This window comes from Carassius auratus, chromosome 38 (genome assembly GCF_003368295.1).
Source record: "Carassius auratus strain Wakin chromosome 38, ASM336829v1, whole genome shotgun sequence".
Taxonomy (NCBI): Eukaryota; Metazoa; Chordata; class Actinopteri; order Cypriniformes; family Cyprinidae; genus Carassius; species Carassius auratus.
The window spans coordinates 22,318,005-22,334,926 of record NC_039280.1 but is presented as its reverse complement, the minus strand read 5'-3'; the positions used below and the strand labels follow the sequence as shown (position 1 = coordinate 22,334,926).

Below are 16,922 nucleotides of genomic sequence, written 5' to 3'. Positions count from 1 at the left end.
GAAAATGTATTGGTTTACGTCACACGGTCTGTGCCGCTAGAGGAAGTTGCCTCAAACTGCGCCTCGGCCTGGAAAAGTGAGAGAGGCTTGCTGAGGTGAGAACTGGGGTGCAGCCAAGACTAGTTGGTTGCCTGCTGCTGCAATCCAGTGCTCGAGGAGAGCTCGGTCTTGGGTGACATGATCGTTGTGTCAAGCGAGGTGAGCTCAGAGCTTGCACGGTCTATTGGCCACGACGTGTGGCTAGACAAGGAGAGCAGCTGTCGCGATGATGCTTAATGGTGCTCAACGGCCGTGTTTGGCTGGGTAGGAATGATTGCGGGTCCGGCAAAAGCAGCAGATCTGATAAATCCCCTGTATAGCTCTCTTCGTTGGTAGGAAAATAGGGTCTGTGATAAGTTGACAGACGAAGCGAACCAGCATGCTGATAAACCATCAATGGATAGAGGTACAGGAGAATTAATCCAGCGTTTCATGTATCCAAATTAAAGCCAGTTTTTCATTCACCCATTAATCCACCCTCCTGTCCCCCCGCGCCCCACCGTATCTCGTAGATGGGGAACCAGTTTATTCGGTAGAACGTAGCTTATTCTTTAGATCAATTACAACATAATGGCTGCACAGAAGAAGGATTCTGGTACTGAAATGGCCAGCCTGCAGTCCAGATCTTTCACTCATAGAAAACATTTGGCACATGATAAAGAGGAAGATGCGACAAAGAAGACCTAAGACGGTTGAGCAACTAGAAGCCTGTATAGACAAGAATGGGACAACATTCCTGTTCATAAACTTGAGCAACTTGTCTCCTCAGTCCCCAGACATTGCAGACTGTTATAAAAAGAAGTGTTTACCAAACAGTGGCAAACATGGCCTTGTCCCAACTTTTTGGAGATAAAAAAATCAAAAAGTTAAGTTCAAATCAACGTATTTTCCCCCTAAAAATTATATATATATATATATATATATATATATATATATATATATATATATATATATATATATATATATATATATATATATATATATATTTTTTTTTTTTTTTTTTTTTTTTTTTTTTTTTTTTTTCAGTTTTATGATTTGATTTGTCATCTATGTTGTATTCTGAATAAAATTTTGAAATTTCAAACTTCCACATCATTGCATTCTGTTTTTATTCACAATTTGTACAGTGTCCCAACTTTTTTGGAATTGGGTTTGTAAATTCAGTATCTTCTTATATAGCAATGCCCTTTTCTTTGAAACCCTTTTAAAAGTGTCCAAGTGTTCAAAGTACAGAAAGTTGACTGTAAATCCATCAGGCTAGAAGCTTCTCTTCAAACCACATAAAGGAACATAAAACTGACCTTCAGGCTATCTGAAACATTCAGACAAGTCTATGTGAAGCAAAAATCTTGATATATTTTGTTTTCATAGTTGACCATTGATGTCTTTATTTTTTGTTGATGCAAATTTAAGAAAGCAATAAACCACAAAGACTGTTTTAACTCGATTTTACAACAGGCAAGGATGTTAGTTTTGGGATTGCATACAGCATTGCCAGACTGCCGTCGAGAATTTGCTGTTGTTTCATGTGCTCTGAAACAGCAGGACCTGCGATTTTCCATTGTCGAACAGAAGGCTGTGGAAGCATGTCATTGTGATCACAGACAGAGCTGGGGTGAGCTGCAAACAAAAGCAAATCTCTAAAGATCATTCAACACAGCAAAGCCCTCAACAATGGTGACCTTGTACACGGGACCCCACTGGAAGTATCCATCGAGGACACCATGTGAAACACTAGGATGAAACTTTTTTTTTTTTTTTAGCTATTTGTCCCCGTGGCCCAAATGGTCAGAGTTTAGTCTAGCATGAAGCAGCAGAGGGTGAGCACCCCAGTTTTCACACACTAAAGGTGCTGAGGGGCACTAAAACACTAAGCCAAAAGATTGCGGAGGTGAAAACCATCATAGACGCAGTATGTTTAAGACCAGCTACCGGCATGAGGTGCGCAAGGAGAAGCACGAGCGCACTGATGTCTTCGAGGAGCCCAGTAGCCCAGAGACAGAGTCGGCTCCAGCCGGCGGGCCCTCGACAGCGGCCGTCCAGGGCTGGGAGAGCGTCCAGGAGCTAAACAGCCGATTCGCGCGTTACATCAACCGGGCGCGCGTGCTGGAGCAGCGCAACGCTGTGTTCCGCAAACAGCTGGAGACTCTTCAGCGCATGGAGGAGGCACCAGGGCTAGAGGAGGCCTTCAGCGAGCAGATCAGCATTAACAGACAACGCATCCGGGAGCTGCTATCAGACCGAGCCAAGCTGGAGAGAGAGCACAAAGATGCAGAACGCATGCTGGATGAGTACAACAGCAGGTTAGACAATGCCACAGACGTATAAGGTTGAGGTTAATCATTAACATCTGAACCAGAGAGTAGGGTGGCCTAAATAATGCAAACATATAGCCACTGTACCATTAAATAGATTGAACACAAGAACATTTAACTATAGCAGACAATATTCAAGCATCTACTTAAACAGGAAGAAAGATGTTAAGACGTATAATTTAGAGGCTAGTATACCTCAAATAGATTATATCATATTAACAGACAACAGGGGGGACTAAAGCTAGTGCAACAAAAATACAGATGATTTCACAGACAATTTTCATAAAATGTTAAATTGTTTTGCTTGTTGTAGTTTCCATGCTAATAATGGTCTTGAAACTTTGAATTTCTAAGATTTGATGCCTCTAACATGGCAAACTTTGATAAAACCAGTTCTTCCTCAAAGTTGCTCAGTTATGCAGGGAGAAAACTTTAGTTTCACAGTCATTGAGAAATCATTCAAATTAAAAAATAAATGAAATTATGTAAAGGAAGACACCCAGAGCACAGAGCAAATTTTATGTTTAATATGCATCAGATCATCAAGAAATAGATGGAGGCCTTTAAATAGCACATTTTTATAATTCACAATAATTTTTTCGTCACAAATAATAGTTTACATCTCTTGAGTTATAAACTCACAATTCAATCTCTATTGAATTATACACAATATAAAATCAAAATTGAGTTATTAACTCAATTAACTCACTTATTACTTAACATCTCATAACTGTTTTCATATCAGTCATTTCTGACTTTTTTCTCAGAATTGTGATAAAATATAAAATATAAGATTAAATGTCACAACTACCTTTATATTTAAGGTATTTATTATTTTATTTATATTTTACTCATTGTTAAAATGTCATAGTTATGGCATGACTATTTTAGTCCCAGACAAACATTCCTATCAACAAACCAATATTAGTATGATGGTTAGGATTGAGGATTTACAATATTCGTAACAGCTGAATTACTAATTAGTAATGAACTTTTTCACAGGTCAAGGGTGTTGTAAATGAATTGGTAAAGTAAAGATGTTTTAAAACACAAAATAAACCACTGAACTATGAAAAAAAAAAAAAATCACAGCAGACTCCTCTGACTGAAGCAAGATAGAGCAGATCAACAACTCTCCTTTAACTGATGAAGAGCCTTGAACATGCATGATGAACTGGGCTTGAAATACTCTCTGTTGTCCACAGATACAGAACTGAATGTGAATATCAAGAGCAGCTGCGGCACACGCTGGAACAGCTCAATAAGGTACAAAGAAACTGTGCCGTTCTCTGACCTGCAATTTCTCAGGCGATTATAAAGCAATAATCCACAAGAGATGATTATTTTAAAAACATAACCACAGGCAAGGACTGCTCTTAGGTTCAGCAGTGCTCAAACCAGTGCTAAAATCAACATAGCACAGATTCAAGGACTTAGCATTCTTTTAGAAATGCAATACTGTAAGCTACTCGAGGTCTTTTGTACTTTAAGCTCCTATTTTTGCCAGAAACATACTCTATGCAAGTCCTTTCAATTTCAAATGTTTTTATCTTAAATCAAATGCTTCTAAGCTTGAATCTGTGCAATGGTACAGTTTGTTTTACAACACTATGCATTCTCAGAAAAATCTAAAGAGGTGCTATTTGTTTAAAAATGTTGTCTTCAGTCTTTTTGTTTGTTTGATTTCATGTCAACTACTGTAATGGATGTTTTGAACAAGTTGTGAAACTGGTAGCTAATCAGATAATAACACAATTTATTGGTACAGATATTTAAAGTTAACTCTGTCGCTCCCTTGAGTTCTGGGGATTGCTAGCGGATAACTAATGCATGAACACCTTCAGTATGTTGCTGGCAGGCATCTGTGTTTGAGTCACTTACTGTATGTTTCTGGTCTAAGATCAACCCTTACTTGTGGTGAAGTCTCTCATGCATACCATGGACTACGTCATTTTAAAAATCTACGACTGTTTATCTGCTAATGTGCAATGTAACAGGGTCTTAGAAAGGGAAATGCACCACTGTTGTCCATGTTGCTCATGAGTCAATTTGCTGTTGTGTTTACAGGAAGCAGACACGGTTCTATTGAGGAACCTTGACTATCAAATCCAGCGTCAGTTCCTGCAAGATGATGTCAATGCCACTAAAGAGAGGCACAAAAAGGTAGGAGGCGAACACATGGAAAATAATGGAAAAGGACAGCAATTACACTTTTACAAAAGATCACACTCTCAGTAAACATTTACTGGCAGTTTCATTTGACATTTTGACCCCTTTTTTCATGTTTTCAAATATCATTTAAAGAACTAATCATTTCAAATATCATTGTTCAGTGTTTTATGTTTAAAACAGTGTGTTTTTACAGGTTAACAGGTGTGTTTGTGTGCTGAGCTTACATTTGTTCACCCAGATCAGACAAAATTTGGCACTGGAGCATCTTTTAAATGTGATGTCAGCAGTGTTTTTCTGAGCTGTACGGCGACAGGCTATTGTGTGCTCCTGCATTGTGTTTAATCAGCACTGCTGTACATCACATTCAGAGCCTCAATGCCAGAAGTTTCTTTTCAACATGTGCATTATATATATGACACAGCAGCCATAATATTGCATTGCCATTTCCATTTTTAGCAAGGATCGATGTCTTACTGTTATTACTGACGTAGTGCATAATATAAAATTCAGTAGGAACATCTACATCTTTGCCACTTATGCTTTCCAATGCTCCCAAATAATATTAAGTCACTTAAGACACTCTTAAAGGAGTACTGTATTTCACATAAAAAATAAACAAATAAAAAGTCAATTTATAATATGTGGATAGAAAAAAGTACATTTGTGCATTTAATGTGTTTGAAAGACAAAAGCCTTCCAAAGACAGAGTACTACACTTAGTTATTATACAATTATAAATTAAAGTGTTCATCAGTAGTTGATGCAGTGCGGAAATTAAAAACACACACACACACAAATACACTTAAAATTGAGTTTTTGTAGATCGAGTGTTTGTTTGCTGTGTGACCTCACAAATTGCTGTGTAATTATTTCCGGCTGATAGGTGACTGGTCTTTGTGTGAATATCCACAAAACTGGAGGACCATTTTAGAAAGGTTCATTTAAAAGATGAAAAGAAGAACTAGGGAGAATTCATCAATTATGAGCAATGTATTTCTATAGTGTGAATGCTATGCAATCACAAAATCAATGAAAAAGTAACTGTAGTGCGATATATATATAATAATATATATATAATCTAATTACGAGCACTAAATATTTGAAATCTGATTACATAATTCAGATTACATGTAATCTCTGATGATAGGGTACTATCCCAGTGTTGTTTAATTATTTAATTTAATTGTTCAATTAAATTATTTTGCTATAATTATTTTGCTTAATTAGAAAGTTCAGATCAGAAGTGCTTGTCAAACCAGTCTTAAGCCAAATCTCATTTGGACCAAGTTTGTAACGTTTGTAACTAAAATTAACTACATTTATGGTATTTATCCATATCAACACTATGCAGAGAAAAAAGGTGCAACAAAATTAAAAAATCTGTTGAAAATATCGATGAACATTTATTTAACTATAGAAAAAAAAGTGTCCATTGTCAAATTTAAAAATCAGGTAGTTGTTAGTTCTTAAAAAAAAAAAAAAAAAAAAAAAAAATCCATTGTTTCATTCGAAAAAGTTAATAATTTAAACGTTTGTTTAGGCTATATTTATTTAATATATTACATTTTTAACTTGAACTTTTATTGACAAAATATTTTAGTTTGTCTAATATATTTGTTCCATGAGACCAGATAACATCTGAGGCTGTCATGTTACAATGTACCCCACCTACAGCGCATTTTGTCACATTTCGCTTCCATTCTTTTGGGGTAAATAAAGAAAAACATATAGGCTTGTAATGAAGTAACAAATTGACATATTTGTAATAGACAAGTGTGAAATTAATGTGTATAAAAATGTGCACTTACACCAATGGAGAAAGTCAAAAGGTATTAGGTTATGCCCGCTCTCCCCTACACTGTGAATATTACACGCTTTTTCCACCACAATCTCACGGCTATTTCTGAAGCACTTTCATGTTTTGGTTAAATCAGTGGCTAATACAATCTTATTCATAGATTTTTGTACAGTACTTACGCCCCAATGAATGATTTATTTAGGGATTCCTGTAGTTCCCCTGCTGTGTGGACACCTGTGTGAACATGACTTCATATATTAATCACCTGCAGATGATTAAAGGGCTTAGAAATGTGAAGTCATTTATTTTTCGTTCTCAACTGGTTTTGAGATCCTGTCAGGACAGAACCAATGATCTAGCATCATTTTTGCACTTCAGTCAAATGTAGTTTATATAATTATCTATATAACAATCTGTTAGGACACAACATTTAACTTTTTATTGCTTCCACACTTGCAGTGAAGCAAGGAAAGCATCCTGTAAACTCCTGGTGTGCAGGTCCTCTCTGTAATGAAATTGACCTTTTGGGCGCTCATCACGTCCACCAACATTGATTCCTGTCACTTGTGTTTGTTTTCTCCACAGAACCTCGCCGAAATCCAGACGTATCTAAACATCCTGCACCAGATCAACCAGACTATTCCCCTCATTTCGAGCGTGTCCGTCTCAGAGGTAGGTGACCTTGTGGCTCACAGCGCCCTCGGGCCCTGGCTGACTCTCCGGGTGTCACATGCAATAAGAATTGTACGGCGGCGGTGCCAACGAAATTAGCGCGGCGCTCTGAATGTGCCCTGATTGATCAGTCTCTCTGAGTGATGACACCCTTTATCTTCCTGTTTCTCACATGCTTCCTCACAGACACACTGTATGAGTGCATGTCTCACGTCTGTACTGCAGGGACCTGGAGGAAAGATCACTGCTTTCATGTATGCTTTGCATTTTAGGATGTGTTTTTATGTAATTTGTTGTGTTCACATTTCAAAAGGGTCATGAACCGGTATTTTTTTTTTTTTTTTTTTTTGCACTGACCACTTATAGGGCCCTATCTTGCACCCAGCGTAATTGACTTTGTACACCGACGCATGTGTCATTCCTATTTTGCACCCGCGCAAAGCGCGCTTTTCCCTCCACAGAAGCACATCGCTAAACTAGTGATGTGTTCCGGCGCAAACAATCCCTGGTGCTATTTTGCTGTTCCATTAAACAATTGTGCCACTGACCAGAAAAAACCTAGTCTAAAGTCAGTGGCGCGTTGCCGTTGTTCATTATGCTATTTTAAGGGCGCATGCTTGACCATAATGTATAGCGTGCACAACGCGCATACACTTTGCTCATGTAATTTACACAGATGCAACAGTTATTTTTTCAAATCATAAATTGTTACACTAAAAAAATATTAACACATGAGGTGACGGAAATCATTGTGGTGTGCCATGAAGATGTGAAAAAATAGGCATAAATCTAGCTTACAAATTATTCAGGCTAATTGTAGTAATTGAGGATCAGACCTGTTTGCCCAATAGTGGCAAGACATATATGTATATAAGGACATCTGACAAATTGTGGCTATTTCCTCCCACGCCTGTTTAACCGACGCTATTTTGGGTGGGTTTCTCCCATCCCCATACAACACAACTTCTCTGTCTTTCACTGCTCTTACAAGAACATCAGTCTCCTCGGCTGTGAACCGCTCCTGGCATGCGCCTGGTAAATACTCCATAATAATAGCAATCCATAATGGAACTTGCGCACCTGCTTTTAAAGGGAATGTTGGGTGACGCTCTGATTGGTTTATTTCACGTTACGCCCAAACCACACCTATGAATAATGAATCTACTTCAGACCAACCCATTTTAGATTTGCGCCGGGCGCAAGAGCCATTTATCCCACCGGGAAAATAGCAACAGCGCCGAGACCTGCCCACAAAGTTACTTGCGCTTCGTGCTTTGACACTTGCGTTTCAGATCGTTAAAATAGGGCCCATAATGTTATCAATATTTTTGCATCATATTTTATAAGTAATAGGCTATTTTCTGTCCTGTTTTTAACCTTCTCAACAGAACGCTCTGTTTGAATAGGCGTGGAGGAGTAAACACCCACTATTATGATTGGCTAATAGCATTATGAAAGAAGGCGACAACTGCGAGCTGATTCCACTGCTTGCCATGGAAAGGGCCTGATAGTTCACCCAAAACTGAAAATTACCCCATTATTTTCTCACCCTCAAGCCATCTTTGGTGTGTATGATTTTCTTCTTACAGACAAACAAAATCAGAGTTATATTAGGAAATGTTCTGGTTCTTAAATTCTTTTATAATGGCAGTGAATGGGTGTCGAGATTTTGAAGCCCAAACATTTTAACAAATCAATCAAACAAAGTGTCTCACATGGCTCCAGTGGGTTAATAAAGCCAAAGCCATCTGAAGTGAATGGATGTGTTTAAGAAAAATATCCATATTTAAAACCTTATAACCCGTAATCTCCAGCTTCCACTAATTGTCACATGCATGTTCACGAGAGAGTGGCGTTCCATCGGAAGACGTTGGCGTAGCATAAGCTCCAGTGAGACGTGATGATCGCAGAAGCACAGAGAAGAGAGCAGAACAAAACACAAATTAGAAGTACCTCACAGGAGCTCATCCACTGGAACGCTACAACAGTTAGCATAAGCTAGAGATTCTAAATTGTAAATATGGATTTTTTGTATTGTATTGTATATACTGTTTTTTTTTTCTTACTCAAGTGCATTGATTTCCTTCCTTATATATATATATATATATATATATATATATATATATATATATATATATATATATATATATATATATATATATATATATATATATATTTGTCTGAAAGAAGAAATTCATATACAGCTAGGATGGCTTGAGGTTGAGTAAACCATGGGTTAATTTTCATTTTTGCAAAATTCACTTTCACCTGTTGTTTGTTCTGTACAGTGTGTTTACAGTGTGTGTATACAACCACCATATAATGATAGGTTTTATTATTTTTTTTTTATTATTTAATTTTATTTGCATTTGTTATATTGATAAATCATGACCCCTTTGTAAAATCAAGCCATTCTCAGATTCTTGATTGTATGACGTCACACAGACACAGGCCCCTCCCATGGTTATTGACTGACACTGTGCTTTACCTTAGACCCGCCCTGATGAGCTGTAAACCCTCCGCCATTGTTTCGATGCCGGAGCAGGGGTAGACAAGAATGAGTCACATAAGCGATTGACGTGTTTAGTTGTTTGATGTAATAATGTATAAAAATAATTTTTTACATTACATTATTATACAATAATGTGATAAATTTACTGTCAACATCTAAGCCACTGAAGACGCAGTGGATTACGTTTGTTTTTGAAGGGAAAGCAGCCCTTGATGTACCTAAATGTGTCTATGTTCACGCAAATCATTCGTGATCTAGCCAAGTTAAAAAGGGTGTTTCTTTACACTACCATTGTACCAATACCAAAGTATGTTATAGACTTTTCATTAAGACCCTAAAGAATCATATCAACACATTTGACAAATTAATAAAAATATAAACCGATTATCAAAACTGATTGGCTAACACTATTTTTACCTATTTTTACTTATTTATCTTATTCCTTCATGATAACTGAAGGCAAATCTGAATAATGCACTTTTTTTTAACTTGAATTAACAAGTTAAGTTAACTATTTCATGCACAAAATCAGTACCCTGATAAAGAGGATGACTGGCACAAAGTATGGTATGTATTTTTTAAATACAAAAATACTCATCTTAAATGTCCAAACCCGGCAATTAAGTTTTAAAACATTATCCTTTTAGCTTTTCATTTTTAATCAACACATTGATAATTGAGTCCTAGTCTTGCACATGGATGTCTTCTCTTAGAAAAGACTCCAGGCATGTTTGACCTTCAGTGTCGCAGCCCTTTTCGAAGAGTCATTGCTTGTATTTGAAAGGTGTACAGAGATGTGAGTCAAAGTCACACATGTTCGACCTCAGTGTGATCAGATCTTTGATCATATCTTCTCTTTTCTGCAGGATCAGGAGCGGCTGATGGCTCAGAGGCATGTGCCAGCGCTGCGCAGTCAGCTGGAGGAGTACAAGAGCGCCATCTGCCAGCTCCAGGTGCAGAAACAGCGGCTGCAGACCGAGGTGAGCCACACTCACACACAGATCAATAATACCGGTTCAGCAGTTCAGAATCTTCTGAGCATGACAGAAACGCCATGCTTAAGTCACTGGACTGTTATACGATAGCCCAAATGACTACATTACCGCATTAATGATTTTTAGAATTTTAAACCCTGGATTTCATTTTCAAACATAGAGGAGAGCAAATAAGCTGTAACTAAGAAATGGAGACCCAACACTGTACAATTGCACATGAAAGTAACCAAAAGTGTTCTTATGTTACATTGAGATTTGTTCATATTACTACTAATGCTTAGGCCAGACAATATGCATCACAGAAATAAATTGCATTTTAACATATATTCACATAGAAAACAGTTGAAATTGAAACTGTAATGGTATTTACAAAATATCTGTATAATGTATCTGTTTTTTCTAGACATCTGTGTTGGAACAAACCATCAAGACCACACAAATAAGCTACGATGACGAGATCCAGCTGTACAACGAACAAATCGAGACCCTCAGGAAGGAGATTGAAGAGGTCGAGAGTTCACTGGAGAAATACACCAACAACTGTCGACGTCTGGCCATGTATCAGAGCTCTCTGGAGAACGAGCTGGAGAGGTACAAGAGAATCATCGAGAATGAAGACAACAGGTGAGACAATGGGACGAGTGGTGTGTCATGTTCCACAGTGCTCCACAGTTTATATGTGGCATCTCTCTCTCTCTCTCTCTCTCTCTCTCTCTCTCTCTCTCTCTCTCTCTATATATATATATATATATATATATATATATTAATCTGTGATTTATGTGTAATACTGTCACATTATTTTATTATGACAATAAAGTTACTCTGTTTATCTACACTGTTCTGGACAATGTATTCATAAATATAATTTTTTTATTTAGTGTAGGACACTTGCTGCCACACAGTGGCAGTATAACTACATTGTCATCTAACCCAATAAACCCAGCTTGTTTTTAATGGGTTTTTTTTTTCTTCTATACAATTTCTTCTTTATCTACTGTAATTAAATCCTTTACAGATATTTAAGCATAAATGTATTCCAACATCATTCATTAACACACAAGGTTTTTACATGAATAATATTTGACATTGTTTTCCTTGAAAGCTTTCTTTAATATGGCTGCTTTGTATTCTTTCTCCCTCTCAATGTCACAGATTGAACTCGGCGATAATTGAGACACCCATTTCTTTGCTCACAACCAATTATAAATACAGCCACAGTCCTGGCATGACCAGGAAAGGAAAAGGTGAGTGTCTGGGTGTTATGTAACATGACTACACCATTGTGATAGACTTAAAAGGCAACAAATCACCAGCCAACAGCTGCTGGCCAGAATTAATATTTATGCCCACTCTGTCTCGTACTTGATGGTATGTATATTTTAACGTTCTAAAATAGAAAAAAAGTCAGGTCATTTAGAAATATTCCATTTCCTTCCTCTAATTATTATTAATTTTTTAAACATCTAAAAATGATGGTATGTAAATATTGGAAATTAAGTATAGACTTGCCCTATGTCCTCATTATCAATTTCCATCCCGTTAGTTCACTGTAAATGTCTAATGTAGCCAGACTGTTGCCATAAGGCAGGGTAAAAAATACTAAACAATGATAGACTGGCAAGCTGTATAGATGCCAGTACTTTCTTGTTTTCCTTCATATGTCAAAGATATTTACTTTTCAGTGAGGTATTTCACCTGATCCTCCACTATAGACGTGAGAGGACTTGTGAAACTAAATTACTTGGGAATCCAAAGGGTTGGCCAACCTTGGAAAATTATACTTTTCCTGTATACCTTGGGTAAATGTAAACATGTTTTTTACATTTAAATGAAAGTACCTCAAACAAAACATTTAAATGTCTTTTAAAGAGCTGTGAACTTCACAAATGTTTTAAATGCAGCATTTAGTTGCCCCTCTGAAGCTCTCATTGCTGCAGTCCTGGAACTTGTAAACACAGCTTTTGTTTCCTGTTGGACCGTAATTTTTGACGCACAGTCGGAAACTGGAGCACCTATAGAGGTCAGCCAGTTTGATTTCGAGTTTAGCCTTATGACAACTGTGCCATATGCATGTGTGGTCCTGTTCCAAATGACACCCCAAACCCTTGTGTTCTTCCTCTGAGTCCGAACTGTGGCGATGAAGTGCTGCTCTGACTGTTGGGTAGAAGTCTGCTGCTGCCTCACATCAAGGGTACATAACAACCAGCTACAAAGGGGGCACTCACAAGCAACTTTTTAACTCTAAAATGAGGAATAGACACCCTATACAAGTTTACATGAAGTGTGCCATTTGGGACAGGGCCCGACATTCAGTGGAAGGAGAGTGGGAGGTACACGGGCATGAAATCTGAGGCTGAGAACACCCCTTAACTTACAAAAGCCAGTTCCAAGAAATGCATTTCATCAGTGCATTGCAAGCAAATAGTCCACACATTGAGCATACTTGCAAGCACTCTGTGCTGCAGTGGTAACAAACCTACAGAATTAACTATGAATATCTGTGCCAAAAATTGGCTGTAGAAGTTTACATTAATGCCCTCTAGATTTAGGCAGCTGAGAATGCAATGCATGATTTGACACTGTAAAAAATAAGAAGTGTAGCTAAAATCATTTTGATGTGTGTTTCATGCCTTGGCCAGAGCATATTTTGTAAAGTCTTACCTGTACATTTACTGAAATACTTTCTTCATTTACTTTCTTCATTTCATTTTCATTTACAACACAGCCATAGTCATTTTTGCCTGACCCTAAGATTATGCCCAAATTTCTTTAAAAGCATGTCTGTTATCTGATTTTTAGATATCACCCAAGTTATCCAAGACATCACAAACGTAAAACCTCGTCAGAAGCACTTGGCAAAGAAAGTGTTTAAAAAGAAGGAGATCACATCTAAAGGAGCTAGTGGACTTGAGGAGAAGTCAGCAGAAGAATTTGAGAAAGGATTGATAGAGGAGCAGGGGGTGGGAAGCGAGGAGCATCTTCCTCGTGAGGATGTGCCTGATGGTGCCCAGATCAGCAAAGCCTTCGACACACTCTGTAACATCATACGCGACCGCATGAGGCGGGTACGGAGGCCAATTAGTATGGAGCCGGTCGCTGATTTCTTCACCAGGGGACGCTATGTACTAGTGACAGGCGACTCTAGCTACCTGGACCCCTGCTTCTTTTCGACCACCCCTTCTGCCAGTCATGTCTACGTCACAATCCAAGATGGCATGATGCCTTATGATCCGTATTGGAGGGGTACACCTTCACCAGTCCCAAGCGCCTCTTCTGGACCAACACCCTCAACCCCTTCCACACCTTCAGAACCCGAAATGGGAAAAGATGATGGAGGTAGGAAGGAGGGTGGAAATGGGGAGAGGGAAAAGTCCAAAAATGGACAGCCTCATCCAAAGACGAAAGAACCAGAACCGAGCCCCAGTCCACCTCCAGGCCCTCAAGACGACAAAGGCCCCAGTCCTCCTTCAGGTCCCAGACAGCCCTCACCCCAACGTGGAGGCAAGGGCAAGACCGCAGACGATCCCAGCAGCTTCCAAGGCCCTTCACCCATGACATCGCACAGTTCCTTCCCCCCTGACTCCATGACTTATGAGAAGGTAGAAGTAGTGGAGTCAGTGGAGAAGCTCTCACCTGACAAAAAAGTGAAGGGCTATGAAGAGACAACCACAGTGGTGGAGACCATGATTGAGAAGACCAGCAGAAAGAAACACGCCGATAGATCTTCTTGAAACCTTTCAAACATTCTGCACGTTCTATCCATCTCTGCCTCGGGCCTGCTCCAGTTTTGCCTCCTGCCAGCTGTTGACGAGATTCCTAGTGCTGCGCTGTTAACTTCTTGCACCACTGCACCATTGCCTTTGGCCTTTACTGTCTGAAAATTGGGAAGCCAAAAATGAAATGCCCCATATCCCCCCCTCACACAAAAATACATTTTGTAACTGAGAACCTTGACACAGAAAACATTAGTTGCCAGTTGTAATTGGATTCACAGGCTCTATTCCAAACCTAGTGAGCCTTCTAGGCCACCATCCTTACTGAAACTGAACTTCTTAAGCGATTGATTTGGAACATTCTACCTAAAGCTACTTACAAAGTGCAAAGGGGAATCTGTTCAACAAATAGTTTCAAGAGAGTTTGGCGTTACGATGTTGCTAAGCTAATGAAGTATGATCATAAATTTATAATCATAAAAACAGAGCATACAAATGGTACATTTTTAGTTTTATATGCTGCATTTTCTCTTGCTTTATCTGCCATCTTGGATGGATATACTTACCCTTGGTTTGCCTTGTTTGCAAAAGATACTTGCAATGCTGCCTTAGAATTTTTCCACATCTCGGTATCGTAGGAGGCAGTGAACCAAAAACTGCCTGCCTTTTAAAACAGCGCCATCATCTAGAGTATGCCTATGATACCTTCAAATTCTGCCTAGGTAGGCAGTTCCCTAGGTTGTGGAATAGAGCCATAAAGACACCCTAATTATCATGTACTGTATCACCCTCTCTCGCCCTTACCCTCAGGTCAAACCAAAGCAAATGTTTAGTTTTATTTGCTACTATTTGTTCAATTTAAGATACCAGCATTGCCCACCACAGTCTTGATGTGTAATTGCGACTCAAATAAACATCAAACCAAAAAAAATTAAATTTGTGTTGTCTGTTTATAAACACTGAGGTCCTGCAGCAAAGCGGGGTGACTGATCCAGCAATTGTTCAGAGGAGGGAGAGTTAACAAAATATTTGTGCAATAACATTGGTGGACCAACTTAAGTGATTGCCAGCTTGCATCAGATGCTTTTATAGTGTGCACATATACTCTTAACATCGTTTTTTTTTTTTTCAACCCAAACATTTTTGGGGTATTTTTTGTAACACAGCTCATGGGACAGGACAGTTGCAACAACCCAGCAGTTGAAATAAGCATGGGTATTTTGCATCCTCTTCAGGTGAGACTAGATCTAAGCAAATATAGGTTTGTGTCTAATTTACTTAATCTATAAAGCGTTTCTTTGAAATCGTTTTATGCAAAAAAAAAAAAAAAAAAAAAAAAAATACTGAGTGATATCAGTCATCTGTCTTTTTGCATCGATTAAATTAATGTCAATCATTATCCACCAGTTATAGATGTAGTTTAATACCATGGAAATGAAACCTCCAAAATATGGATAACAAGCATATCTAATTTCCTACTTTCATTATAATTTTATATTTAAAGGGGAGAAAGTAATTTGTCATTATTATACATGCATTTTCATGAAATATATGCATGCTACATGTCAGCATGACCATCTTTTATTGGTGTGTGAGGAGGGTGAGGTGCCAGATGGGAGTTGTTGACTCCAGGTCCGGATCTGGATCCGGCTTGTTCTGCTGTTAAGCTCCACAGTCCAAAGACATGCACCATATGTACTGTAAGTGTGAGTGAGTGTGTCCTAGCACTGGGATAGCATGAATTAGTGCATTCATGGTGGTGGGTTGTTGCAGGAAGATCATCCAGTGTAAGGCATGCTAAATTAGTTATGCAGATTATTCCACTGTGGTGACCCATGATGGAAGCAAGCCAAAAGAAAGAGAGAAATGTTTAAAATGACGTTGACACTCACAAGAGGTGAGTGTTTAAAGGAAAGCTGGGGTTCATGGCAGCTGCCGTGTTGAGATCACATGACCAGCTGCATTCTACTCAGGATTATAATTTTACTAGCTTATACTTTGGAAATGTGTATCCTAATTTTAATGTTCTCAAATAAGAATCATGAGTCTGTAACCCTACCCCTGACCAGCTCATAAAACTTTATGACCCCACTGGGCAACAGGACAGGAAAGAGCCCATTCACTGGTACCTTTTTCTCAATGTATCCTAAACTATTACTTATTCAATGTGGTCTCAATGTATGAAGTATTGCTTTTGGTGCATTAAAGATTCCCCATATAAATTGGAGAATCTGCAGTTTTTATCACGTGCTAATCAAACGTTAAATGTGTGTAATTCTGCATTTGAATGTAACTTCATGTTTTGATCATTTATATAGGTCACTTTTGATGTCTGTTTAATCGTCATGCTTTGACGAACTAATTTATCTAAAGCAAATTAATGAAAAATGTATTTAATCTTGAATTACGAACTTGCTAGAATATCACTGCTGAGATCTGACAAGCCTAAGTTATTAAGGGTGGGTGTTTGCACAGAGACAAAGGAACTTTTTCCCGCTTCAGATCGCGGACGTTCATTGGTTGTTCACGCGAACAGAGGCGTGAACCATCTCAAGCCATAAAAGCTGACCGAACAAGGTCCGCCCTCTCTTACGTTCTCTTACTCCCTTCCCTCCTGCTTCAACCCTGGTCGCTTCCACTATCGTTTTCTATGGAGATTTAAATGCTGCTTTAAAATTGGTCTATGATTTGATTCGTGTTGGCGTC

General features: G+C 38.4%; 1 protein-coding gene across 1 annotated transcript; it reads left to right on the top strand.

The window, feature by feature from the left end:
- The first annotated feature begins 1,797 nt into the window (after positions 1-1,797).
- On the top strand, positions 1,798-15,152 carry LOC113057407 (filensin-like). Its single transcript, XM_026224786.1, has 8 exons — positions 1,798-2,342; positions 3,560-3,620; positions 4,422-4,517; positions 6,910-6,996; positions 10,375-10,488; positions 10,907-11,127; positions 11,656-11,747; positions 13,303-15,152. The coding sequence occupies exons 1-8, from the start codon at positions 1,954-1,956 to the stop codon at positions 14,232-14,234; spliced, it is 1,992 nt and encodes a 663-aa protein (XP_026080571.1). The 5' UTR covers positions 1,798-1,953; the 3' UTR covers positions 14,235-15,152.
- Positions 15,153-16,922: the final 1,770 nt, after the last annotated feature.

Coding starts and splice junctions, on each gene's coding strand:
- LOC113057407 (XM_026224786.1), top strand. CDS start 1,954: ATGTTTAAGACCAGCTACCGGCATGAGGTGCGCAAGGAGAAGCACGAG. Junction 2,343..3,559: donor CTGGATGAGTACAACAGCAG/GTTAGACAATGC, acceptor TGTTGTCCACAG/ATACAGAACTGAATGTGAAT. Junction 11,748..13,302: donor CATGACCAGGAAAGGAAAAG/GTGAGTGTCTGG, acceptor TCTGATTTTTAG/ATATCACCCAAGTTATCCAA.